General features: G+C 56.9%; 9 protein-coding genes across 9 annotated transcripts; 4 read left to right on the forward strand and 5 right to left on the reverse strand.

The window, feature by feature from the left end:
• The first annotated feature begins 431 nt into the window (after nt 1–431).
• B0T15DRAFT_527006 (uncharacterized protein) lies at nt 432–2,517 on the forward strand. Its single transcript, XM_062868941.1, has one exon. The coding sequence runs from the start codon at nt 534–536 to the stop codon at nt 2,175–2,177; it is 1,644 nt and encodes a 547-aa protein (XP_062722124.1). The 5' UTR covers nt 432–533; the 3' UTR covers nt 2,178–2,517.
• Nucleotides 2,518–3,006: 489 nt separating this feature from the next.
• Nucleotides 3,007–7,202, forward strand: B0T15DRAFT_138083 (uncharacterized protein). The gene is made up of 2 exons (XM_062861844.1): nt 3,007–3,230; nt 3,292–7,202. The coding sequence occupies exons 1-2, from the start codon at nt 3,105–3,107 to the stop codon at nt 6,964–6,966; spliced, it is 3,801 nt and encodes a 1,266-aa protein (XP_062722125.1). The 5' UTR covers nt 3,007–3,104; the 3' UTR covers nt 6,967–7,202.
• A 1,051-nt stretch (nt 7,203–8,253) lies between these two features.
• Nucleotides 8,254–9,504, reverse strand: B0T15DRAFT_573361 (uncharacterized protein). The gene is made up of 2 exons (XM_062870925.1): nt 9,225–9,504; nt 8,254–9,130 (listed from the first exon to the last, which is right to left on the reverse strand). Exons 1-2 carry the CDS (start codon nt 9,462–9,464, stop codon nt 8,267–8,269), a joined length of 1,104 nt encoding a protein of 367 aa, XP_062722126.1. The 5' UTR covers nt 9,465–9,504; the 3' UTR covers nt 8,254–8,266.
• Nucleotides 9,505–10,443: 939 nt separating this feature from the next.
• On the reverse strand, nt 10,444–10,935 carry B0T15DRAFT_552080 (uncharacterized protein; the record flags this gene model as incomplete). Its single annotated transcript, XM_062870285.1, has 2 exons — nt 10,444–10,674; nt 10,769–10,935. 2 exons carry the CDS (start codon nt 10,933–10,935, stop codon nt 10,512–10,514), a joined length of 330 nt encoding a protein of 109 aa, XP_062722127.1. The 3' UTR covers nt 10,444–10,511.
• Nucleotides 10,936–11,222: 287 nt separating this feature from the next.
• On the reverse strand, nt 11,223–13,526 carry B0T15DRAFT_430910 (tripeptidyl-peptidase-like protein; the record flags this gene model as incomplete). The annotated part of the gene is made up of 2 exons (XM_062865726.1): nt 12,079–13,526; nt 11,223–11,991 (listed from the first exon to the last, which is right to left on the reverse strand). Exons 1-2 carry the CDS (start codon nt 13,182–13,184, stop codon nt 11,223–11,225), a joined length of 1,875 nt encoding a protein of 624 aa, XP_062722128.1. The 5' UTR covers nt 13,185–13,526.
• A 551-nt stretch (nt 13,527–14,077) lies between these two features.
• Nucleotides 14,078–16,032, reverse strand: B0T15DRAFT_430915 (Sodium/hydrogen exchanger family-domain-containing protein; the record flags this gene model as incomplete). Its single annotated transcript, XM_062865727.1, has 4 exons — nt 15,857–16,032; nt 15,575–15,781; nt 15,385–15,510; nt 14,078–15,294 (listed from the first exon to the last, which is right to left on the reverse strand). The coding sequence occupies exons 1-4, from the start codon at nt 15,903–15,905 to the stop codon at nt 14,078–14,080; spliced, it is 1,599 nt and encodes a 532-aa protein (XP_062722129.1). The 5' UTR covers nt 15,906–16,032.
• A 713-nt stretch (nt 16,033–16,745) lies between these two features.
• Nucleotides 16,746–18,583, forward strand: B0T15DRAFT_509739 (uncharacterized protein; the record flags this gene model as incomplete). The annotated part of the gene is made up of 5 exons (XM_062867805.1): nt 16,746–17,128; nt 17,252–17,798; nt 17,946–18,182; nt 18,218–18,287; nt 18,417–18,583. The coding sequence occupies 5 exons, from the start codon at nt 16,746–16,748 to the stop codon at nt 18,581–18,583; spliced, it is 1,404 nt and encodes a 467-aa protein (XP_062722130.1).
• A 2,235-nt stretch (nt 18,584–20,818) lies between these two features.
• On the forward strand, nt 20,819–22,484 carry B0T15DRAFT_138146 (Sodium:dicarboxylate symporter). Its single transcript, XM_062861845.1, has 2 exons — nt 20,819–21,188; nt 21,245–22,484. The coding sequence occupies exons 1-2, from the start codon at nt 20,918–20,920 to the stop codon at nt 22,384–22,386; spliced, it is 1,413 nt and encodes a 470-aa protein (XP_062722131.1). The 5' UTR covers nt 20,819–20,917; the 3' UTR covers nt 22,387–22,484.
• Nucleotides 22,485–22,823: 339 nt separating this feature from the next.
• B0T15DRAFT_491903 (uncharacterized protein) lies at nt 22,824–23,495 on the reverse strand (the record flags this gene model as incomplete). The annotated part of the gene is made up of 1 exon (XM_062866815.1): nt 22,824–23,495. The coding sequence occupies one exon, from the start codon at nt 23,493–23,495 to the stop codon at nt 22,824–22,826; it is 672 nt and encodes a 223-aa protein (XP_062722132.1).
• Between the last annotated feature and the right edge of the window lie 972 nt (nt 23,496–24,467).

A 24,467-nucleotide genomic window follows, 5' to 3' on the forward strand; every position in this document is an offset into this window, starting at 1 on the left:
TTTGCGGGCAGGAGACCTTTTGCAATCTCCGCGATGTCTTGATTTCCTCTTCTTTTAGTACAAGGATGAGAAAAAGAAGTTTGGTATATCTAGAAGTAGAATTAATGAGAATCTAAAGCGGAAGGGGAAAAACCTACGTGGATGATAGAAATGAAAGATAAAAGGAGCAATTGATATGAAAGACGAAGGGAAGAGAGAAAAAAGAAAAATAGAGAGAGAAAATAAAGTAAAGGGGAAGGAACAGAAAAGGTGAAAAGGTGAAAAGGGAGAAGAGAAGGAGACGACTTACAAGAGTTGAAGAGGCACGGTCAGGGGATGCCGCAGCCGCTGTCGATGCTCAACAGGGGCGTCGAGCCATTTCGGAGCGGAGGAGGGGCCGTAACCGAAAGCGGCTCGCCGACTCCCGACCCTTGGCACTGCCCCACTAAAGGCAAGGGTCCAGTATCAGCATCAACTTATCAAGACCATCCGGCTCCAATTCACGTCGTGGGATTCTCACTCTTCCTCACAGACGACAACGTACCAGATTAGCAATGTCCAAAGAGCAGCTTTTCCAGCTACTTCCGCTCCCGGATGACGGGCTCCAGCAGGTGCTTGAATATGCCGCAACGCTCTCCAAGGCCGAAGCGGCCGAGCACTTCTCCAACATGCTGGGCGACTCACCCCAAGTAGTCGAGTTCATTTCCAACTTCAACGCGCGCCGCGCCGAACCGACACCCAGATCAGCTCCCGCAAGGACCACAGCGACGGCGACTGCAACCAGCTCCGGCCAGAACTCCGAGGCCGACTCCGTGCCGAAGCCTCGCCGTGGTCCCAAGAAGAAGAAGGCACCCCTCCATACCCCGCCACCACGGCAGGTCGCATCCTTTGAGCTCGCACCTGGGACGGTGTACAATAAGAAGGACCAACTTGAAGAATACATCTCCGGAAGGTCAGGGACGTCAACACCCTCGAACAGCAATGCCAATCGCGGAAAGCCGGCGCCGACCAAGTCGGCGACTCCGCCTCCACAGCCGGCCAAGCCGCCGCCTTCTGCGATGGGGACCCTCGTCTCAGATCTTGGCCTGCCCAAGACCAAGCCGAAGTCGACCCCGGTTTCGCGCACTTCCACTCCCGGCCCATCATCCTCCCGCAACAGCGCAACTGCCTCGACCAAAGTATCCATCACAGGTGGCGTCCCCATGCACGGCACCTCCACCGCGCTCGCCGACCTCGACGAGGCCATCCGCTCTCTCGAAATCACGACCAACCCGTCTCACGCCTCCAACACTCCTTCGGCCCTCGCCGCGCGCCGCTGTAACTGCGTCGCGACCCGACATCCCCTGCTCGAAGCCGCTCCGAACTGCCTCAACTGCGGCAAGGTAATCTGCATCAAGGAAGGGCTAGGACCGTGCACCTTCTGCGGCCAGCCCTTGCTGAGCACGGCCGAGGTGCAGAGCATGATCAAGGAGCTGCGGGCCGAGCGGGGGCGGGAGAAGCAGGCGATGGACCGGGAGGCGCACAAGCGGGCGGACGTGGGCGGAACGCCGCGGCCGTTTACCACCAAAGCGCGGGGAGGAGCCGACGACCCGACGGTGGCCGAGGCGATGGCGCTGCAGCACCGGGACAAACTGCTCGCGTTCCAGGCGCAGAACGCCAAGCGCACGACGGTGAGGGACGAGGCGGCCGACTTCGACGTCTCGGTCGCGGCGGGCAGCAGCATGTGGGCGAGCGCCGAGGAGCGGGCGCTGGCGCTCAAGCGGCAGCAGAAGTTGCTCCGTGAGATGGAGTGGAATGCCAAGCCCGAGTATGAGAAGCGGCAGCAGGTCATCAGTATCGATCTGACGGGGAAGAAGGTGTTTAAGAAGACGGCCAAGGTGGAGCGGCCGCCGACTCCGGAGGAAGAAGAGAGCGATGATATGGGACGGGATATGCCGACTCTGTCTGAGGCAGGCGGGAGTAGGGGACAGGGCGGTGCGTTTAGCCGGAACCCGCTCCTGGGTGGCTTGATCAGGCCGGTTTACGACGTGAAGGGAAATGGCGCTGAGCTGGAGGGGAGGAAGGACAGGAGTACCCGGTGGCGGAGGGTCCAGGACGATCTGGACGACAATGAAGCCGTCATTCTTGATGGTGGCGTCTACGGGAGAAGCACAGAGACCCAAGCAGGAACAGCCAGCGATGAACCTGGGTGTGGTTGAATCTTACCGTCTTGCTCGGATCCACCCGCACCGAACTGTTCAGAAGAAGCCTCTGGGGTAGCCTTCGATTCCCCTACGTATTAAGCGTGGTTCTAAGGCAGCGTCGTGCTTCGGCAGGGCTTCCAGAAACCTGGTGGGCCCAAGCTCCCACCCCCTGCAGGTCTCGGCACATTATGGGCCGTTGTGGGGTCTTCCCTTTGGTTCTCAAGTTCGAGTCGGACAAGCTTTCTGTTCATCAGAGCTTCAGCGAAGCCATGACTCCGTCGGTCCTCTGTATTGAGACGATATCGGTTAAGGTTGCATAGCGCAGATAGAACCATGCATACTTTGCGTGTCCCAATGACGCTGCCCGTTGAACTCATGTCGCGAAGCCATCGAAGGTACAATACATCCGTCCTGTATTGTTACCTACGCTTGGTAAGTGGAGCTGACCCCGGCTCTTGGCAGACGCGGCGGCGGCAGGGATCTCGAGCTCCTCGCCTCGCTTCATTCAAGCGCGTCGCATCCACAAACACCGGAGACCCGAATCCCAGGTCCAACGTCGGCTGACAACGACCCTCGACGTGTGCGGCCAACTCAATTGCGGCACCCTCGCCTTCTCTCAGCGCATGTATCCGACCAATGCTGCGAATCCGCCTTCGAAACGTCAGACTGGTTGCTCGCGCCGTCACTTAGACTTGGACCCCGCCATCGTCCGACTTGCAACGCGTCCCAACGCCGTGCGGCGCTGAACGCGATTATCGGCTCCCCACGTCTCGATCTGCGCTCGAAAAACCTTCATTCGTTAACATATCTGTCTGTTCCTCGCGAACCACGAACCATGAGGCGATAGGCCACCGTCAGAGAGAATAGCTGTGCCACCGCGTGCCTTCACCGGCGTTGTGTCCCGCCTTCCCCAACCCTAGAGCAAATAGCTACGCTGTCAGGATGCCGACGACCCATGTTGAGCCGGGCTGTGACCCATTACTGCAAGACATCGCGAATGCTTTGTGGAAGGCGCGCAAGGTTGTGGTCATCACGGGCGCTGGCATCAGCACTAACTCGGGCATTCCCGTAAGACGCGTCCCAGCTCCTCCGAGCTTCCACCATGTCTCCCCCGCTGACTTGCTGCCAGGATTTCCGTTCCGAGAATGGCTTGTATTCATTGATTCAGGCCCAATTCGATGCAGCGCGGCACGAAGGTCCCAACGGGAACAGCGATGTCGATACAGACACGCCGTTCGACGACAGGCCCACGAAACGACGACGGGTATCCCGTGATGCCTCGGGCACTGATGGACAAGTGACCCTAGCGGTGGAAAGGCCATTCCCGGGGTTATGCAAGGGGGCGGCTAAAGATGGCAAGGCGGCGGAAGGTGAACATGCAGATCGCATTGGAAAGGAAGAATCGCACCCGTCCAGCGACCCTTCGCCGGCCTCCACCCTTCCTCAGCTGCGTCCCGAGACCTTGGACCGCAGACGAACTGCGCCAACGGCAGAGCAAGAATCAGTCCCGTCCTTCTCGGATTCCACGCCGGTGCAGTCTGTAACCCCCATTCAAAGTCCCCGGATGTCTCACAGACAGATGGATGCCGACGAGGCACACCCCCAGCGGCCTGCTATGGAACCACCTCCCCCCTTTCCCTCGTCTCCACCCAGCGTTACCCTCGGTACCCCTCGCCCTCTGTCCAGACCTCAGTTGTTGCATTCCATCCCGGGAAGCTCCTCGCCGCTCTCGTCTCCGCCCCCAGTTACGTTTGACCCCTATGAGGAGTCGACATGCTCTCCATCGAGTCAAGACAGCGAATCGTCCCGGTCCGAGAGCGAAGACCCCTCCGCCGCGTTGTCATCACAAACATCGGTCGGCTCTTCCCGATCTTCCCTCCCGATGATGAAGGGGCGAGATTTGTTTGACGCGCAGATCTGGTCTTGTCCGATCAAGACCTCGGTGTTTTATACTTTCGTCTCGACGCTTCGCCAGAAAGTCCGCACTGCCGAGCCAACGAGTAGCCATCGTTTCCTCAGTGTCCTGCGCGATAGCAGGAAGCTTGTCCGGTGCTACACGCAAAACATTGACCAGCTTGAAGAGCGAGTGGGCCTCAGTACCACGCTGTCGCTAGGAGCGGGAAGCCGCTACCGCTTCTCCACAAGGGCTGGCCGCGTCTCTGGTGGGTTGAAGAGTTCCGCCAAGGCTGCGGAAGGTGCCGCTGGGGACGCAGAGGGGGTTTCGGGGAAGGCTGTGGGGCGGCAGGCTGACCCTCGGCCTCGGGGGAGCGAGCAAGATGGACGTGATCTGGACCTCGCAGACCCGAAAGACGGGCCGCCACAAGCCGCACAACTCTCGCGATCAGCATCAGATCTCAGCTCTACATCTAACGATCCTTCGACGTCAACCCAGGCAGCCTCGACCCCACCATCAGCCCCTACCGCTCCTAATCGCGGCGTCGAGTGTGTGTTCCTGCATGGGTCATTGGCCGAGCTCCGCTGTTTTGTCTGCGCCCGCACGGCCGCCTGGGATGACGAAGCTCGACTGGCAGATACACTTGCCGGCCGCCAGCCGACGTGCCCGCACTGTGCCGGAGCTACGGCCGCGCGGGAGGAAAGAGGCAAACGGGCTCTCGGGGTGGGCAAACTTCGGCCGGACATCGTGCTGTACGGGGAAGAACACCCCCATGCCCACCTCATCAGTCCTCTGGTCCAGCACGATCTCTCGCTCGGGCCAGACATGCTGCTCATTTTGGGCACGAGCATGCGCGTCCATGGGCTAAAGGTGCTGGTCAGGGAGTTTGCCAAGGCCGTGCACGATCGCGGGGGCAAGGTGGTGTTTGTCAACTTCACGAAGCCCCCCGAGAGTGTCTGGGCCGACATCATTGACTACTGGGTGCAATGGGACTGCGATGCGTGGGTGGGCGACCTTCAGCAGAGAAAGCCCGCGCTCTGGCTGCCGCCCGGCGCTGCGCCCCCGGATGAGGGCAAGCAGAAGGTGGCGAAGCTATCGCGCAAGCAAAGTAGCGCTGAATCTAGGAACCAAAAGGAGGGCAGCACAGAAGATACCTCCAAGAAGGGGAGAGAGAGTGATACCTTGGGGGGCGGGCAAGAGAAAAATGATGGGATGGCGTATGTCCACGCACCAACACCGGACGAGCCAAAGTCGCCCCAGCAGAGGTCATCGCAGGAGACGTCGCCGTCAACGCTCTGTCGATTCCCAGAGCCAATGCGTGGGAGACAGGGCAGGGCGGCCAGAATACCGAAGTTAAACCCCAAGCGTCCAGCCTGCGTCCGCGACCACAAACTCAACGGAGCATACTTGGTTTGGAAGATCATGAAAGACCTTGGACGCATCACAGACCGCCCACTATACCCGGTCGTTATACCGTCCCGAAGCACGAATCGCTCGCTAGGCTCGGCTACTATGACGTCTGCTCCCACAAGACGCAAAGAGGCCCCTAAACACAGCCTTGCGACCACGCGGTCGACATCGCATCTTGTTGTGACGGGGAAGACGCCACTAACAACCGCCGCGTTGCCATGCCAAGATACCAAACCGAGCAACGACCACGACGGAAGCTCGATATCCGCGACGGTCAAGACCCGCAAGCGGAAGCGTGCTGAGTGGCGGATGATTAAAGGCGTCGAGACGCTCGTCCCAGTCGACGACGGAGCTCCATCTTCGGCATCAACCCCCTCGCGGCAGACATCATCCACCCGTATCCTGGATAATGCGAATCGGCTCTGCGTCGCCCCGACCCTGGCACGTCAGGGCGAGGTCGTGTTGATGCACCCCAAGATGGTGCAATCGGCGGACTTCAAGAGCTCCACAAACCTACGAAGCATATACGACTCTCCCGCCGAGTCTGCGACCAAGGTCACGACGACGACAACATCTACGCTCGGCGTTTCCGACCAGATGACGTCCTGCGCCTGGCCAACGATGACGCACAGGCCACCATTCTCGCCGACAAGGCCGGCTCCTCGACCCGCCGCAGCAACAGACTTGGACGCCGGCTTCCGTGACACGGATCGCCTTATCGCCGCTGCCCGGGAACCGTTGTCGCGGTCCTCAACGCCCGGGGCGGCTCGTCTCGCACCGCTGATAACGCTTTCCGCCGACGACGTGCCGCACGTCTCAGTCCCTCCAAGGCGGCCCCCCTTATTAGAGCCCAAGCTCACGTCGTCGCTACGGGGGCCGAGGGCCGAGATCTCCTCCTCCAACATCGTAGGATCGCCCGCCGTTGTTGAGAGGCACTGTGACCTGGGTGCGAACACTGGTCAACAACAACAACAAAACAACAACCCTTTCTTTTTCTACGATCCGCTCGCGGCCTGGTTGGAGTTTCCGCCCGTCTGGCCGTCGTCACATGACGGCCATGCTGTTGCTGTTGCTGTCGGTGGGCAAGGCCACCACGGCCTTGAGCAGCAAGGTCTGCAAGGCGTTCTTCGTCGTCTTGATCATGGGCAGGTGCAGAACCGGGGTTATGGTGTTGTTGGTTTAGGGCAGCGGTCGGGGTTTGGTGAAGGAGGAGCAGGAGGAGGGGCTTCGGAGGGACGGGAGGTCTTCTTCTTAGCCCACCATGACGAGGGGAGGGTGCAGAGGCAACATTATCAGCAGCAACATTATTCTCAGCAACAGCAGCAGGCTGAGCAACAGCGACGACAACAACAACGGAAAGGGGAGCAAGCGGGGTTGAAAAGGGACGGGCGCGTAGTGAGTATGTCGGGTCCGTCGTCGTCGTCGTCGTGGTCGCCTGACGAGCAGCTTAGGAAGGAACATGAGGCGGCGCTGATGCTATCTAGCTTGAGGGGTGGCTAGTACTACCTTAGCTAGTAGTGCTGCTTCGGTTGGGGAAAGACTCATTACTAGTACTTAGTAGTACCTAGTCATGATTGATTCTGGAACTGCTAACTCACCGGTACCGGGCTGTGGGTGCTGGAACTGCGACTTCGGGTGCAAGGGTTTTTGGGAGTCTCTTTCAATGCGGAACGAATGGTTAGCCAGGAGAGTGGTGTTTATTACAATTGAACTTTTGAGGATGCGATGGTCTGGTTGCTTAGCGGTACGTGAGAGCGTATATTAGATACAATACGATCCCTTATTCAAGGGACTTTTGCTTAGATGGTGGGGTTTGAGTTGGCTTTGGCCTTTTGTCGTGCATGGTACAATACAAGTACCGGAGGTTCTGAGTCGGCTCGGTTTTGCCTTTTGTGGGTGTTAGAGGAGTAAGTAGTATGGCGCTGGTGGGCGTTTCTGGCAATGGAGCGACAATACTTTCGGGAGAACCGCTTATGTAAGGTGTGAACCACACCATGTGTAACTGCGTTGGTGGTTGCTGTGGTTCAGAGCTTGACAATATGATTGCTTGAGTGATCCTGGAGGTAACAGAGCGTCTTCGGGAAATGAATGGTTAGGGGATAGGTTGTTGCCGTGGTGATTGGCCATAAGCATATAGTGAAAGCAGTCGAATGAGGTCGAGGTCCGGTATTGGTGTGGTTTATGAGGTTATGGGGTACATCATCGCCCAAGCAGAAGGGTGATGCTGGTAGCATCGTGGTCAAGTGCGGGCTAGGAATGTATATACTTTCGCTAATTATCTGTTCGTCCTTACCCTTGGTCATAGCAAACCTACATCAGACTTGGATGGACTCTGAGGGCTGGGCCTCTTTTGAGGAAGAGGGTGCTTGCTATACCGGCTCTCTTTCAATGCTTCCCGTGGTCTATGTTAACGGTGGGTGTTTACCGGGTAGCAACATTGCAATCACCGGACATGGCTCCTTGCAGAAGTTGATAAGCTCAGGCCTGTATTTGAACGTCTCCTTAAGCATCTCCTCTGCTAGATCCCGCCCAGTCCACGTTGCGAGTGATACTGATAGCTCTATTCTATCGCAGCAACGTTATTAGACCCTGCCTTTCCTAATGGCGATCTTGAATTCTTTCAGTCGAGCTTTTGCAAAAGAAATATGTAAACCAACCGCAACCCCAATGTGAGAATTAGAAATGCAGATCATAAGGGCAGCCAGACGCCTCGATTCAGGTGTTAGATCACCCCAAAGCCCCCAAGAAATAAACCAACGCAGGTTCAAGTCGAAGAGTGGTGAGAAACTCGAGGGTGCCCTCAGACGGGCACATGAAAAGGCAGAAGCCTCCGGGAGTTAACCCCATATAGGCGCCGCCGTTCCTCCAACCACTCCTGGCTAGGTCCACCTTTCGGTTTCATCTTCTGGCTCTTGCCAATCTCCATCAGCGTCTTCTTGTGCGTCCGCCATATCTCATCCCACTCCATCGTCTTCACAACGCATGCCTCGGGAATGGAGTGCATGACGACGCACTCCTCCTCGAAGAGGTTGCCCCGCCGCGGCAGGCCCAATTCCCATATTAGCTCACTCACATCAAACATGGGTTGCCTCGTATGATTCCGCGCATCCAGATGGGTGTCGATCGTGTAGATCTTGATGCCGTAATGGCCCTGATACCAAAAGATGCCCGTGAACTCCAGCACCTTCTCCATCGTGGTGGCGACCGACAGGAACGGGCTCTGCCACCGGCTCGCCCAAAACAGATGCTTCTGCAGATAGAGCTGAAAGATCAGCGGATCGGCCACCACCCGCCCGTAACCGCGGGCCTTGTGCCCCCTGAAGGGCATGGCATTGTGCACGACGCGATACACATAGCGGGGGCGCGACGCCAGCCCCAGCGTGCCCAGCGTAGCCACGCGCGTTTTGGGATGCAGGGGGTAGCCGATCTTGCATGCGCCGCGGCCGGGCGAGATTTCGGAGTCCGGGAGGCCCAGCAGGCCGCACAGCTCGCCCAGCGTCGGATCGTTCGACTCGGCATCGTCCTTGGAGTCTGTGACACGGCGTCCGTGATCCTTCTCGCTCATCCGCTTGCTCTCCTCCACGTCAAACGGGCGCGATTCAGCGGCGGTCGTGACGGCCGGCTCAGCCACACGCTTCCCGTCAAGCTCTTCCAACTTCTCGGCCTAGCGCATTAGGAAAAACCTTGATTACGATACTATAGAGCTTTCGAAGGGCTCTCTTGGAAAGGTCGTTAATATCAGCAAGTTCCCATGTGACAGCTTTCTTCGTCCGGCGGATTTCTTTCTCCATGATGGCAATAGCCTTGTCCAGATGCCGCCCTTCCATTTTGCGCACCGATTCGAGAATGATTTGTTTCTTCAGCTGGCTCTTTCTCTGGGCCTTCTGCGTCTGCCGGCCGTGCTCTGGTTCCTCAAAGGTCGTCTCGGCGTTTCGGATTTGCTTCTCATCACCAGGGCCAGTCATCTGGGTGTCTTCTTCTGGAGCGTAAGACTCCATTTCCCTTGGTGCCTGTTAGATACATAATGACTTCGGCTCACGACTAAAAATGGGGCTGTACTTACGATAGCTGATAACTGAGGGGCGGAAGCTCCCGCAAAGTCGGATGAAGCTGTTTTCTTTCTCTCCTCACAGGAAGGTGGTCGAGTTAACTTCAGACAGAATGAATCTCTTGGCTGCAAGCGGAAGGTTCGGTTGGGATGAAAGTATGGCGATGCTGAAGTTGAGATAGAATGGAGAGACCGGGAGCTTTCATCGGAAGAAACGATTACGAAACTCCTTTTTGGAAGAAATGAACGCCGGACGGGAATGAGTGTCGCACATCAACCTGCGCGTACTAAACCCCGTATCATGCGTTGAAAAACGGACTGACTATGCCATTGCTTGAGGAAACAAGTGAGGTGTGGTAAGAATGAATGCAGACCGATCACTTGTTGTTTGTAGGTAGGAAGTGATACTGAAAGCCCCAAGAAAATCATGAAGGAAAGGCAAAGGAAGGTAGAGAAAGGAAGGCACAAAGGTTAGCAGCTTCAGTTATGTACGCTTGTTGAGGAAGGACCCGTTTATCCCATCGCAACTCGGTACCTAGGTAGCGTTCGGGTACGAAGCGAAAGGGTGAGGTGTTTGGTCCGGGAGGTGTTATGGTGGCAGATTAGTGATGGCAGTACGGAGTGAGACGGGAATGTAGATGAGATGTAACGGTAAAAAGGAGAGGAGGGAAACACAGGCAACTGCACGTTAAGGACTGACGAGAGCGATGAACCGGAGAGATAGGGTCACGGCGAGGAAATTACTTTACTTTCAGTAACTTGAGTATTTGCACACTAGGTATTCTCTGAAGGTCAGGGACATGAGTAACTCTACTCTCTCCTTCACCAAAAATGCAAATTATGTTGTTCCATTTACCCAAGAAGTCGCAAAAGTCAACAGAAAGGTTGGAAGCATATGATCCGACAAATATCCCAGCTTATAGTAAAGTCTCCTTTTGAACCAGAACCAAGTAATCCTCATCCTCACCGAGTGCTCGCCAACTCCTGCCGCCGCGCCCTACTTCCCTTTCAAGTACTCCGGCGTCTTACGAGTGGCATCACCGGAGTTCACCTCGGTGGTAGAAGCCGGGCTCGACTCGCTCCTGATGACCTTGTCCGGATGGGACATCATGTATCCGTAGCCAACGGCGACGGCCAAGAGGCCCCCAAGTGCAGCCCATCTAAAGAGACCCGACGACACTTGTCAGATACGAGCACAACCACCACACGGGACAAAGTAAAAGGTATGGTATGGTGTGTATGTTCACCACTCACGTTTGGGGAGTCATTGTTAGCGTCGAGGAAGTACCATCTGCCTTATCCTTCTTGTACATAATGGATCTGGCATTGGTGGCGCGCGGTTGGCGAGTCAGCGGCCGCGCGCCGCTGCCCCTGAGGACGGATTGGATTTTGATGAGGTTGGCTCGGAGGATGTTCGCCATGGTTTTATATATGTTTAATGTGCTTTGGATTGTCCGAAGGGGGAAATCAAACGGAGGAAGGAGTCGTTTAGCCGTTGGAATTGTAGTAAGGAGCCTCGGTGCTGGCCGGGTCTGAGGTCATCAAAGGGTCATGACGCAATGACGGCGGGTCATGGACGGCGAACCCCGCCGTCTCCGTGTATTCCATCTCAGGGTCAAAAAAAGGGGGCTTGGTACACTAGACGCAGCTCCTATCATAGCCGAAGGCATTGAAAAGATGACCATGGCCACCACTACGCCTCGAGGCCCTACAGCAGCGCAGCCAGGAACTCACTAAAATCACCCACCACCCCAAGCCCCGTAACGCAGTCATATCCCGCCGCCGCCGACCACCCAGGCGACATGGACCCATCCGCGAAGCGGCAGCCCCTACTCTGCCCCTCGGTCACGTCCCTCAACACCGCCCTCACCCGCTCCCCATACAGCAGCGGGTTGAGCCAGCCGAGGCTGGGCTTGCCGGCGCGCATGCGCGCGTCATTGACCAGCGCCACCATGGCCGCCACGACGGGCGCGCTCGCGCTCGTCCCGTACACCTGGCTGACGCTGCCGCCCATGACGATCTGGAAGGCCTTGCCGATCGCACTGATGTCCGGCGTCGCCCGTCCAGAGGGGTTGAATAGTGGGAGGCGGCGGCCCGGCCCCGTAGCATTAGTAGTAGTACCGTTCTGCGCGACAGAGAAGCGCGACACATAAGGGGCGACCACATCATCCTGCCACGCGGGGCGCGCAAAGAAATCGCTGAACCCGCCGGCGCTGAACACGGCGCCGGCCACGGGCGGCGCCACGTTTTGCGTGGCGCCCACGGCCGTGACATAGGGGCAGCTGGCCGGGAAGGTAGGCACGAACCGTGGGGCGGCGGCCTGGGCTTCCTCGCCACAGCGCGTCTGGCCGGTGCCGGCCGCGCCGCCGTCGCCCGTGGCGGCCAGCACGCTCACGCCGCGGGCCGCCAGCGCGGCAAACATGTCGCACACGCGCGAGGCGTAGCCCCGGGGCACGCTCGCCTCGTCGTCGGCGTAGCTGATGGAGAGCACGTGCGGGATGTGGTCGTCGTCCAGCGCGAGCAGAGCGTCCAGGAATTCCAGGAAGGGCTCGTTGTCGCTCGACGACGGCTCCTCCAGCGGCTCCAGCGGCTCGCCCGACGTGGTGTTCAGCTTGGTGCCGCGCCCGCCGGTGCTGTAGTAGGTCACGTGGGTCGGGTGGCCGAGCGCCATGGCGTACTGCACGTCCAGCGAGGCCTCGATGCCGGCGTTCCGCGGGGAGGTTTGCGGGTTGGTCCCGTTGTTGAAGAGCGTGACGCTGAAGTTGTAGGACGAGAGGGAGAGGTCTGGCGTGAAGGTGTCTAGGAACTGGGCCACGTCTGAGTACAGGATCCACTGCTCGAGGAAGCCGGCCACGCCGAACCGGACGGGGCTCGGTTGGCTCTCGTTGGCCGGGTTGTAGCGGATGTTGTAGAGCTCTTTGATGCAGTCCGGCACAGTGGCCGCCAGGCAGGGCAGGTTGGGAAAGGGGTTCTCGTTTGGATCCGGGACCGAGACGGTGGGGATTGCCGTTGGCGTGACGGTCTTGGTGGAAGAGATCGAGGGGCCACCCGGTGTGGGAGGCCGCTTTGTCGGTTTTGGTTTTGGATGCGGCGGCCACCAGGGTTTGGGAGGTCTGCGGCGACCCCGATGCGGTGGCGGCGGCATGAAGTTGGTGAGCGGGTGGACGAAATCGATGGCGTCGCGGAGCCAGGCGGGGACCGTGTAGGAGAGAGCCCGCAGCACGGGTGCCGCGTCGCTGCCGTTGTAGGCGTAGTACGCTAGATCGGCTTGGAAAAGGGACTTGACTGCCTCGGCGGACGCTTCGAAGCTGATGAGGCTGCCCTGTCTGTGCACTTGCTGAATCCCGCTTGATCTCAGCCAGCCCGATACAGCACGGGTTGTTGTAGCGGCCGGCTGGCGGCGCTGGAGGACCTCATCGCGGCTCAGATGCCGGCCGAGGTCAGATGAAAGGTGGTCGGAAGCATGGCGCTGGTTGAGCTTAGACTTCAGTTCCGCAATGCCGGGCTCCTTCAGCGCTATGAAAAGCATGATCTTGTCCGAGGCACTAGCATTCCCGTAGAAACTCCATCCCGGCGGTATTCCCTCCGCCTGCTCGAGAATGACGGCAGGGGCTGCGTGGACCAAGGTGACGGCCAGCCCGAGCAGGGCTATTAGGGCGAGCTGCCACATGGTGCGGGACCAGGGATCAAGGGGGCTGATGGATTAGCCGTAGCAGGACCGCTGCCAGCCTGGTTTCCTCGTGAACAATAGGACTGGGCTGGGCCATGGTTAAACTATATTTGTAGTCCTTCCATGATGCGAGGCCGGTTGACTTCCGGGCGATCTCCTCCGGCGGCTGCGAACCAAGGGCCCTTCTCTAGGCCCGATCGGCCACCCTGCCGGTGCGGTACCATGGATCAGTGGCGCGAGGGCCTGCTTGGCCATGTGAGAGGATCGGAACATTGACTCTCAGTTGTCCTATACAAATTAGAAACGCAGGCCGCACAGGTTCTCTGCAGCTGGTTACGTGTGGGGATTCAAATAAAGGACACGAATGCATGTTGTTCTTCGACTGGTTCTGAACAATACTATACCATTCAGCCGGGAACCCGGGTGCGGGACTCGTCCAGGCGCGGCGTCTGCCCTCATTGGCCGATCACAGTTGTATTGTCCTTGTCTCGATATTATATCCGAGCAGCACAGCTCCGTCCTTGTCAGACGCCGTAGTGTACCTTTGCTCCCTCGTTTAAATAGATCGAATCAGGTGCGCCGAAGGGAAGCTGGAAGACCTTGGCATCGGCCTGCATATTGACTGCTGAACCAGATATATGGCATGTGGGTAGCACCTATCCTACACGGTCCCTAGTGTTCCAAGTCGATGAGATCTTACATGGTACGTTCGGATCTCAGTCTCTATTTTAAGACTCTTCCCCTTGTATCCTGCCACTGGAATACCGGTCGAGACGACACATGACTCGCCCATGGTCGCGGAATGCAACAGCGCGCAGCATCAAGCCGGCCTTGGCGCTTGACTTGTCCCGGCTGATGTTCCTGTCGCCTAGCCCTCCGCATCGCATACAGGATCAGAGCCGCCCCTGCGACTGAACTCCCCAGCGAGCATCATTGGTGATCCCGGGTCCCGCCCGCTTCAGGAGGACCCCCACCAGCACGGGCCCGATGATGGTGTTGAGGACGATGGCCCAGACCCCAATGACGAATCCCTTGCGCGTCAGGAATGTCGTCTCGTTCAAGCCGATCTGGATGATGAGCAGGCCGATCTCTCCGCGAGCGACCATAGCTGCCCCCAGCAGCGTGGCGGGAGCCCAGCCAATGTTCGTCTTGCGGCCATCTAGCGCCTTCTGCGAGCCGCGCATCTTGCGCCGCGACAAAGAGACGACATCCCAGACCGGGACGACAATGCCGACGATCAGCTTCCCGACCGCCATCAGCAACGTGTAGACCACGCCTTTCCAGATGACCTCGCCCGTCCACAGCTCGAGAAAAGGGATGGCAAAGCCGATGCTCGCAAAGAACAGCGGCTGCAGGACATACCGCTGCGGCGCCCGCAAGTACCTGTCAAACACCTCGGTGAACTCTGGTACGGCCGCCCCATTCTTTTCGCCATCCCCATCGCCATCCAACCCCAGCATCCCTCCTACCTCCTGTTTCACTTTCCCTTCCGGCAAGGCGCTCAGAAACGCCCCGGCCAAAAACGCCCCAAACAGCACCGACGCGCCCGCATACGCCGCAATGGCCAGAAACGCGCCCAGCACGAGCACCATGACCACCATCAGGACACCCCTACTACTAGTAGTAGCAACGCGCGCCGCCAGCCGGGACTGCACCACCACCCTCCTCCACACGGGGCGCGCCACAAACCTGGCCGCGGCGGGCGTCAGCACGGCCATCAGCGCGCTGGCCAGCACCGGCCGGCCGATGATCCAACCCAGAGATGATGAGTTGTCGCCACTGTTTGAAGGAGAAGCGGTGGTGGTGGTTATGATGATACCGCGCAGGTTGTGGATGACGCGCACCAGCACGAGGCCGCACACGTCGTCGAGCAGGGCGGCGCTGATGAGGATGGTGCCGATGCGCGTTTGGGCGTAGTCCACTACTGTTCCTGTTCCTGTTCCTGGTACTACTTCTACGGTTGTGGTGTTGTTGTTGTTGTTGTCATTTGTGGTGGTGGTGGTGGTGGTGGTGGTGGTGGTTCGGGAGGAGGCGCTGGAGAGGAGCACGAAGGTCGTGCCCAGGGAGGTGGAGCATAGCGCTGTGCCGAGTATGAAGGATTCTAGGAGGCCTGTTGTTGTCCGTCGGGAAAGGGAGGGTTACTGATTAGCAAAGTTGGATTGGATCATTGGAAGGAGGGCAGTGTGGGAGGATTACGGACTGTGATGAAATCCTGCGGAGAATAGGGCAAAGGATAGGGCAATGGGCGTGAGGATGCCGAGGAGGGCTGCCATGGTGCTGAGGACCAGGTTCTGGCGCAGCAGATCGAGGCGAACGGTGAGGCCGCCTAAGACGGGGTGGTTAGCAGCGGTCACATAGGTGAACGGCGGATTAACAGTAAAATAGACAACCTTCGAAGATGATCAAGATTAAACCTATGTATCCCAGGGCTAGAAACGTCTCCTGCCAGTCTTGCGCCAGGATATTGGCAAGCGGCACGCCGTAGATGAGGCCGACGATGATGTGCCCGATCAGAGAGGCACGGAAGATCTTGTCGGCAAGCCACTCTGCAATGACCAGGAAGAGGAAAAAGGACATGAGCGTCAGGATGTTGATGACTTTGATGCTGTGTGAGCGGAGGAGAAGACGATTAGGTAGTTACAGGGGAGAGAAGGGGACTCGGTGACTCGCACTGTTCGGCTCATGATACGCAAGGAACCCGCCGCTTGCGTCGGCGGCCATTGCGGTTCGGGTGCGGCTTAGCGGACTCCGGCTTGTAAGCACGATGAGCACCTCGTAGGCCCTGGGGTTTAAAATTCCGGAGGTGGTATGCAACGAATGATAGGTGATTATGGAGGTTGCGTATGAGAATGGACTTGTAGGAAATGCGCTGTATTTTAACCCTGGCACCTAGTTACATACAATACATGTTACTGGAACGGCGTAAGCGGGTATTGGAGCTGGATGTTACCGACGCCCCACAAGAGTTTGTTGCGACCAGCCGGCCCACTACCTCCTACAACCTGACCACTAGCGAGAGTTGCATTTCAGAGCAGTGTATACCTATGATTGAGGTACAAATCCAACTCCTATGCTGTAAGTTAACACGTTAGGCGGTGATTACGATAATTACAGGGTACTGAACAAGTAGGTCCTTTTTTGATTTGAGAGATAGGATTCGATCACAAAACCCTTATCATTACCCCTCAATTTTTGGTTTTTGACCGTTCCGACTTCCATTCATCCTTCCACCCACCCTTGCTGGTGACGGAATACCATGGCGCGGCTCACGAACACCTACCAACAGTGCAAAGCTGACACAAGGCTTTTCCTCTCATGGCTTGCTACAACGGCCAGGGCAAATGGCTGGCCCGAGCCTCAGCCTGGCCCATCGGGTTCATCGGTCCCGCCTCCCAACACTCAAGCGGACCCTCCTGGAGACGGAGAGAACTAGAGCAGCCGCCGAAAGAAAAAGAAGAAAAAGAATGTCAATGCCGCAAATGCGGGAGGCCCAGCGACAAGCAGCGTGGAGAATACGCCAACCAACTACATAGTCGGCATCAGCGACTTTAGTTTGTACCGATGGCCGAGCTTGTGGCCAAACGCAAATTAGCCCTACGCTCTTCCATAGCCAAGGTTCTTGAGCGCGTCATCTGTCTTCGCGAGGCATTCGCCCAACTCCTCCAGGAGCGAGGCGTTGTCAACGCCGAAGAGGTCACCGCAAGGAAGCATTCCCACTTTGTCGACATCCTCAAGCAAGTTCACAACATCTTGGGCGGCGCCCACCGGATCAATGCAAGCACAGGCAGCATCGCACCACCAAGCCCTCGCCAGTGTCTTTCGACAGCGTTCGCAGCACTCCGTCTCTACGAGCCATCGCACCAGTTCCTGGACGCTCCTGACGTCACCCTTCCCGCCCCAGAGTATGACATTGCCGAAGATGAAGCCGGTCTGGAGGAAGCCGCGTAAGTTGCGTTCTCTGCGCTGTTGCAGGATGTTTTACTTCTCAGAGAGGAAGTCCACAAACTCTGGGGTGTGAAGTATTCGCAGGTAACTTTCCAGCTAGCCGCTGTTGCTGTTGCAACCAGCACAGCCATAGACCTCGCCCGCAAGATGGAAGAGAAGGCTGCACCCGTTCTGGATCGCTTTGGCGGCGTAGCCAAGTTCATCGTCGACCACTACCACACTGCGGCTTCTGCTGAAGGCCTGGACCCAAGCCACAGAGTAGCGGATGGCGATGATATCAATATCGACGCATACGGTATTTCCAAGAGGACAATGTATGAGGCGTACCATCTCCTGGATCGCATCCGCAAGGCTTGCCTCGAGGATCCGGAAATGCCTCCGCTCTACAACGGACAGCCATACGGATGGTTCCAACCGGGCAAGGTTCACAAGAGCCATTCAGCACACGAGAGGTATGACCGAGACTGCGCAGGATTCGCAGAGGTTGTCTCTGAGACGGCCATCTTAGCCCGGAAGCTCAAGTGGAGCAGTGTCCAAGATGAGTTCACTCGCGGTGATCGGCTTATCATGGCCGACCCGTCCCAGCCGATACCGTTCTGGGTCGTGTTCGCTTCCCAGCTCTTTATCGACAACTTTGAAATCCTAGGCGATCAACTCGAGAATGGTTGGGTGGACCTTACCAACATTGGGAGATGGATTACCTGCCGCTCGGAGGACATCCTCGATGATATTGCAGGGAAGCCCAGACCGTCGGCATGGCCTACCAAAAAGGACAGCGCTCTCCGAAGGCTGTGAGAAGACGCGCATTTCTTCGAGACAGACGTCATCTCGAAGTGGAAACGGCGGCTCCTGCCGTCCATCGTCAAGCCTCAGAGCATCCTGGTGAAGCGCAACGCCGTTTTCGCAGGCGTGTGGGCGCATCACCTCCTGACGCTCTTCCACACTACGGCCATCGCCTTCGTCAATGTTTGGGGTGCTGTATTCGCTATGAACCAGTTCTACCATGCGATGATACGGCTGACGTGGATGGCCACTCGCAGCCACCCTAAGCCGGTGTGACGGACATGCTCGTTATGACGCATATGCAGGGCGACCGTCGGTTCTGGGTCGGGCAAGAGCCACAAGAAATCAAGGACTTCTGGAAGCAGTGGTGTCTTTGTCAGGGGGTTTCTCTCTCCGAGTTCGCCGCATCGCGAGGTGCTATCCCTGTCGCTGGTCCAAGCAACGCAACACGCAGGGGACTTGCTTAGCTTGCCCCGGTCTCTCTCCTCTTCCGGGGGCGCCTAGGTAACGACACTGCCGGCCACGCGCGGGTCAACATGACGCTGGAAGATGTGCGCAACATTGTCGGCGAAGGCGGGTGGATCGAGGTAGACCCTTCTCCCGGCAATGTCTATGAGATGGTGCACGAATACGACCGAGCGAGCAGCCGGCCGTTCCGGGAAGCCAGCTAGGGAACCAAACGACATCAACGCCGCTTGCCTGGCCGCGAAGACCACTCGACGCTGTCACCGGCTGCGCTGATCAAAACGCTGGCAACCACGGTGAATACGGAGATGGCCGAGTTGTACTTCGACTACCTCTATTTACACACAAAGTGTTGGATGGTCCTTACCGATTTCAAGAAGATACTGGATCCTCTGCTCAGAGAGGCCTGCGAGGGAAGACCTGATTACATTGAGTCTGAAGCCCAGCTCCCGCAGTTGGTTGGCATCATCTTCCGCGCGGCTGCGGGCTTAGCGCCGGGACTAGGGAAACTAGAGTGCCTCGAGCTTCTCGGTGCGGCGCAGGAGGGCCTTGGCTGGCTCCTGAACATGGGGATGAACCAAATTGTGGTCCGTCAGATGGAGCGGTTGAGGATACCCGTGGAACTTCACGTCGAGGGTGGATAGCCCGTGGGTATGGTGTGAAGTACACGTGTGTTGATTAAAATCTGGGGGTGTGGCTAACTACCTGGGACCGTAATTGAGTAATTGCTTGGATACAGCTACATAGAAGATCTGGATGGCCAAATAACAATCTAGTTGGTACTTGTACCTGCTCAAGAAGATGGGTACCTATGTAGACTAGGCAGATAAGGTCTACATGCGAACACTGCACTTCTAGACCGTCAACCTCACATAGTCATCATGAATTGACTACCTGAATTATGTTGTGCCCTAGAGACTACCAGAGCTACAGTAGCATCCTTTCATTGGCTAGTCGAACCATCACCGAACCACCAGCCAGGGGCTGGCAAGGATCAATGAATCGATGTAAATGCCTCCCGTCTTGACCATCCGACCACAAAGTATACTAGTAGTACTTTAGGTGTGAGCACGATTGTGATATAGTACTTCGTCCTTCGTGATCATACTGATTCATGACAGAGCGGCGGTGGTGGTGGAAGGAGCTACCGTACCTAGTAAGGCGTGGGACGATAAATCAGTTTTGTCGGCTGGAGCCAGAAACCATTCCCAGAACAATCATTTTCATTACGTTGGCCAAGCAGAGCTATCAGGAACCCGTTCAGCTGACTGTATTACATTAAATCAATCACCTTTTGACCGTTCAATTGATCTGGCTTCGATCATCATACCTGCTTTCTCTGGCGGCATGATTTGCCCAACCACTCGCCCTCTAGGAGGTAGAGGTGAGATCAGAGATCGTCTGCCTACTCCGTACTGCGAGTCATACGGTTCATTAGTGGTCTAACACTTGCTTTCTAGCATTACCGATCTGGAACCGGCGCGAACAAGTTCTTCTGAGAATCGTGGGACACTGGTAGTTGTCACCCTCAAGCAACGACTGCAATCACTCACTTATCGGGTGTCACTAATAGTCAAACAACTTAATGAACAAGAGCTGTCCGTTCAAATCGGTACACGGGTACCTCCCACAAAACATAAAGTGATTTTATATGCTTCAAGTTCTCGCTCTCAAACTACCAACCGGTAGCCTTCTCGGGTTAGTACATTTACTTCCATTGTTTGAGAATACGCGACTGGGTAGTGAGTTAGGTAACGTTATCATCAACCTCGTTGCCCTCACCGAAACCTCATACCAGCTAGCAAAGCCTCACTGTCATGTGAGACAAAGATAAGGGACGATCCAGGCCAGCCAACATTCATATCATCGGGGCGGAAGGCCAGATTGGTGCAATCCCCCGCCATTAACAGGTTGGCGGTTTTACCTGGTAATCTTCAAGACAACATGGGGTGTTTGTCTCGGCATTCCTGGGCACTGCTGGGCATTGCTGGGCATTGCGGGGAAATCCAGGTCGAACAACGGCGAAACTACCTACCTCGCGTTGGCAGCCATCTTGCCTCGAGCCCAGTCAGGAATCGGAGTGGACTCGAGAGTTAAGGAAACCGACGCAGAGCCGCGTGGCCAAGGCCCTATTACTGTGTAAGTGCAGTTTTCTGGCGTCACTTGTGTGAAACGACAACGCTTCCATTAGCCCGCCGAGTATGCCACCGCTTGGCAGTACCACCTCTCGGTGACCAGGACAGGATTAACACTCGCTTGGTGTTTTCTACTTTCCTCACCTTACGACTGTATTTGGCAGGTCGCCGGGTGCTTGCCAAGGTGGCCAAGGATCCTACAGGCATGGTAAAGCACTTGGCTTAAGATAAGTCGACGATCGGTTAGCGGTGGCCTTGTCTGCGGGCCGTTGGTTGATATTGCCAGGAGATAGTACCTAGTCGTACTTATTATGGACCATATTGCCTCCCGGTTGTCGACCATCCAGGCTTTTCCGGTCTCTACACGAGTGAAAGTCTTCGACTCGTCACCGCCAACAAGACAAAATGTCTGAGAAAACTCCCGCGGCGGACGCCGGCTCAGCCGAGCTCCAAAGGTCTCACAGCACGCAAGCCGAGGAGCCAGCGGTTAAAGTGAAGACGCCATGGTGGCACTCCGTGGTCGAGGCGGGTTCGGCGACGCAGATCGTCATCGCTGCCGCTGTTGCCATCGCCATCGGAGTGGCTGTTAGTTCGACAGTCGAAAACATCCCCGCCGCCGCCGTCACCCTCGTCGGCATTCCGGGCAGGTTGTGGCTCCGCGCGCTGAGAGCCTGCGGTGCGTTGTTTCTGCTAGATTATTAGAGATAAGACGCAGCTGACGTATCCTCCCAGTGCTCCCCTTGATCGTCACCGCTATTGTTCTCGCCGTGCAACGACTGAGGAAGATGTCGGGCGGCGGTCAGAAGCTGGCTCGGGTGACCATCATCTACTACGTGGGCACGACGCTGCTGGCCATCGTCATCAGCACCATCCTGACGGACCTGGTCTGGGCACGACAGATGCAGCGGGTCGGCGAGGCGAGCCTGCAAGTGGACGAAGCCGACGCGGACACGTACGAGGAGCGGAAGGCGGTGGCGATCCACATGGTGGTGCAGGACATGTTCGACTCGCTGATCCCGCAGAACGTGGTGCACTCGCTGGCCAACGACGCGCTGCTCGGCATCCTGGTGACGGCGGTGGTGGTGGGCTACATGCTGAAGCCGACGTCGCACATTGTGCGGGCGCTGGAGGAGATCGAGGAGCTCATCACCAAGATCATCGGCTTCCTGATCAAAATCGCCCCTGTCGGCGTCTTCTTCCTGATCCTGCCCAACCTCTTCAAGCTGAACATCCGCGACGTCGGCCACAACCTCGGCATCCTCATCGGCGGCGGCGTCGCCAACATGTTCATCCACCTCTTCATCGTGCTGCCCATCCTCTTCTTCGCCCTGACGCGCCAGAACCCGTACGCCTACTGGGCCAAGTGCTCCCCGGCCTGGCTGACCGCCTGGGGTTCCTCCTCGTCCGCCGCGACGCTGCCCGTGACCATGAAGTGCGTGGCCGCCCGCGGCGTGCCCTACACCATCAACAAGTTCACCGTGCCGCTAGGCTGCCTAGTCAACATGGACGGCACGGCCATCTACTTCCCGCTGTGCGTCGTCTTCCTGGCACAGACGCAAGGGCTCAGCCTGACGCCGGCCGACTATACGATCGTGTGCCTGCTGTCGACGCTGGCCTCGATCGGCACGACGCCCATCCCGAGCGCCTCGCTGGTGCTGACCGTCATGATCGCGCAGAGCGTCAACGTGCCCATCACGGGCATGTACGGTGTGATTATTGCGATCGACTGGTTCCTGGACCGCTTCCGCACGGCCCTGAATGTCAGTGGGGATTTGTACGCTGCTGCTGTCATCTACAAGATCACGGGGATTGAGGACCCGCCTGAGGAGGAGGGTATGGTCGGGGAGGTGAGGGATAACACCGAGCGTGTTTGATGAAAGATGAGGATGGGTTGGGTTCTGTGATATGATATCCCATCCAGTTGTGGCCTGAGAATGGTCTAAGAACAGTAAATATGATTGATGAATACAATGCATTGTTATGACATTGTTGGTTCCTGTATTACGAATTCTGATGTGACGTGGCGCGAATACAGTCTATGTTCATACGCCCTATAAGAAATTACAGTATTTCGGGGGGACTCTTGTGATTCGCATTACATTGGATAGGGTAGGCACATTCGTTCTTTAGGGTCACGATGCATGATGGATATTAGGATAATGGTCAGAACTACAATATATTGTTATGTATCGATAATCTCTGAGAATGAGAACTAATAATCGTTTACCGTAGGTATGTTAACTCGACTGAGTTACACCACCGCACTACTCCCTTCTTCACCACCCCTTCTTCACGTCCTCACCTCCCCCCTTCACCGCTCCTCCTCCCCCTCCTTCTCCTCCACAACCCACCCCCGCTCATTCGCCGCCCTCTTCGCCCTCGTCCGCTTCCTGATGCTCTTGCTCATGCGCAGCATCACCGAGATCGCCGCCTCTCGGGTATACTCTTTGAGGTCCGAGGCCAGCACCTTGGCCGCGCCCTTCGCGGTTGGGTGTGTCCGCAGGGAGGAGGACGAACCCATCGTGGTGGTAGGGCTGGCGGCCGCGGTGGTGGTGTGGTATGGGATGGATTTGGGCGTGTATGGCCGTGCTGCTGCTGCTGATGAGGAGGAGGAGGCAGCACGCCGGGGATGGGAGCTTGGGGTGTTATTTTTGTTGTTGTTGAGGATGGTGCTGAAGGTCTGGGGTGAACCTGACCTGGACCGAGGTGGTGATGATGGTGGTGTTCCTCTTTCCGGGGAGGTTGAGGTTGTGCATTGAGAAGGCGACGACGATGATGATGTTGTCGTCGTCGTCGTCCTCCGACTCCGCACGGACTCAGCAGTTTTGGTGAGTCGGCCGTAGAGCTGACCCGGCGCACCATCGTACACCGAGCCGTCGTCGGCCTCGTAGGTGTATGTTTGTGTATCGGCGTCGTAGCCCGTCCGCCTCACCCCCTCCGGCAGACGCTCCTCGTCGCCATTGATGTCCCACTTGCGGGGCATGTTTTATGATGATGATTGAAGGTATGTGGAATGTGGTTTGGTTTGCTTGCTGTTGGTAATGGAGGTAGGGAGGCAGGGTTTGAGTTGATATCTCGATGATGATGAAGTCTTCCGGGTTCTCCTGGGGCGCAGACTGGGTTTATATAGACGAAATCTACCACACTCCATATAGAAGAGCTAGGCTGTTCCCAAACTAAGACCAGTGGGCAGCCTTGCAGAGTCAAAGAACAGCTCTCGAACAGTCTAAAAGTACAGAGATTCCCTGGGATTGTTTCCAAATACTGCCGATGTGTAGAGACGCCCCTAGTTATATCACTGCTGTCATGGGACGCACCATTGTCTGAGTGTGTCGTGTAATCGTTGAACAGCTATTCCGAGTCCTTAGTGCTTTATCAATGTCAGGGAGATGAAGTAACATATAGTATGCTGGCTCAAAATGGTGCGCACTGACAATCAGGTTGTTCGGGAGAAAGAAGTGAACAAACCCTTGGTTAAAAACTGGGTCCAAGTGTCAAATAGTACACAACTACACCGGGCCACACGCATACACTCACACCTTCTGGATGTTCTGCAAATCTGTACCGTCATGTTGAACAGAACGACGTATCCTACGTCTAGACCCACATTGGAGACACTCACGGCTCAGCAGCAACACAGGCAAAGAAACCAGAACTTCAGAAGTATGTAAGAAGGCAAGGTTGCCTACCAAGACGGTCGCCTAGAATCCGCGCCTGTTGGAGGCTGCGGTCGACTGTAAGTACATACGACCTTGGAAGGCAACCTCAAATGCGCTATAGGAGCGCAAGACGAAGAAGAAGAAATCGGAAAGTCCGGTTGACCACGCGGGCACATATAGGCCCGTATCACCTTACCCCTCGCAGTTTCACCTCTGCCTCCTCATCTCAGAAGCAGAGGACCAAATCCGGTCCAGTTATTACACCCCTGGGAGTAAGAAGACGGGAACAAGCGTGC

The sequence above is a fragment of the Chaetomium strumarium genome, assembly GCF_033439665.1.
Source record: "Chaetomium strumarium strain CBS 333.67 chromosome Unknown B0T15scaffold_3, whole genome shotgun sequence".
NCBI lineage: Eukaryota > Fungi > Ascomycota > Sordariomycetes > Sordariales > Chaetomiaceae > Chaetomium > Chaetomium strumarium.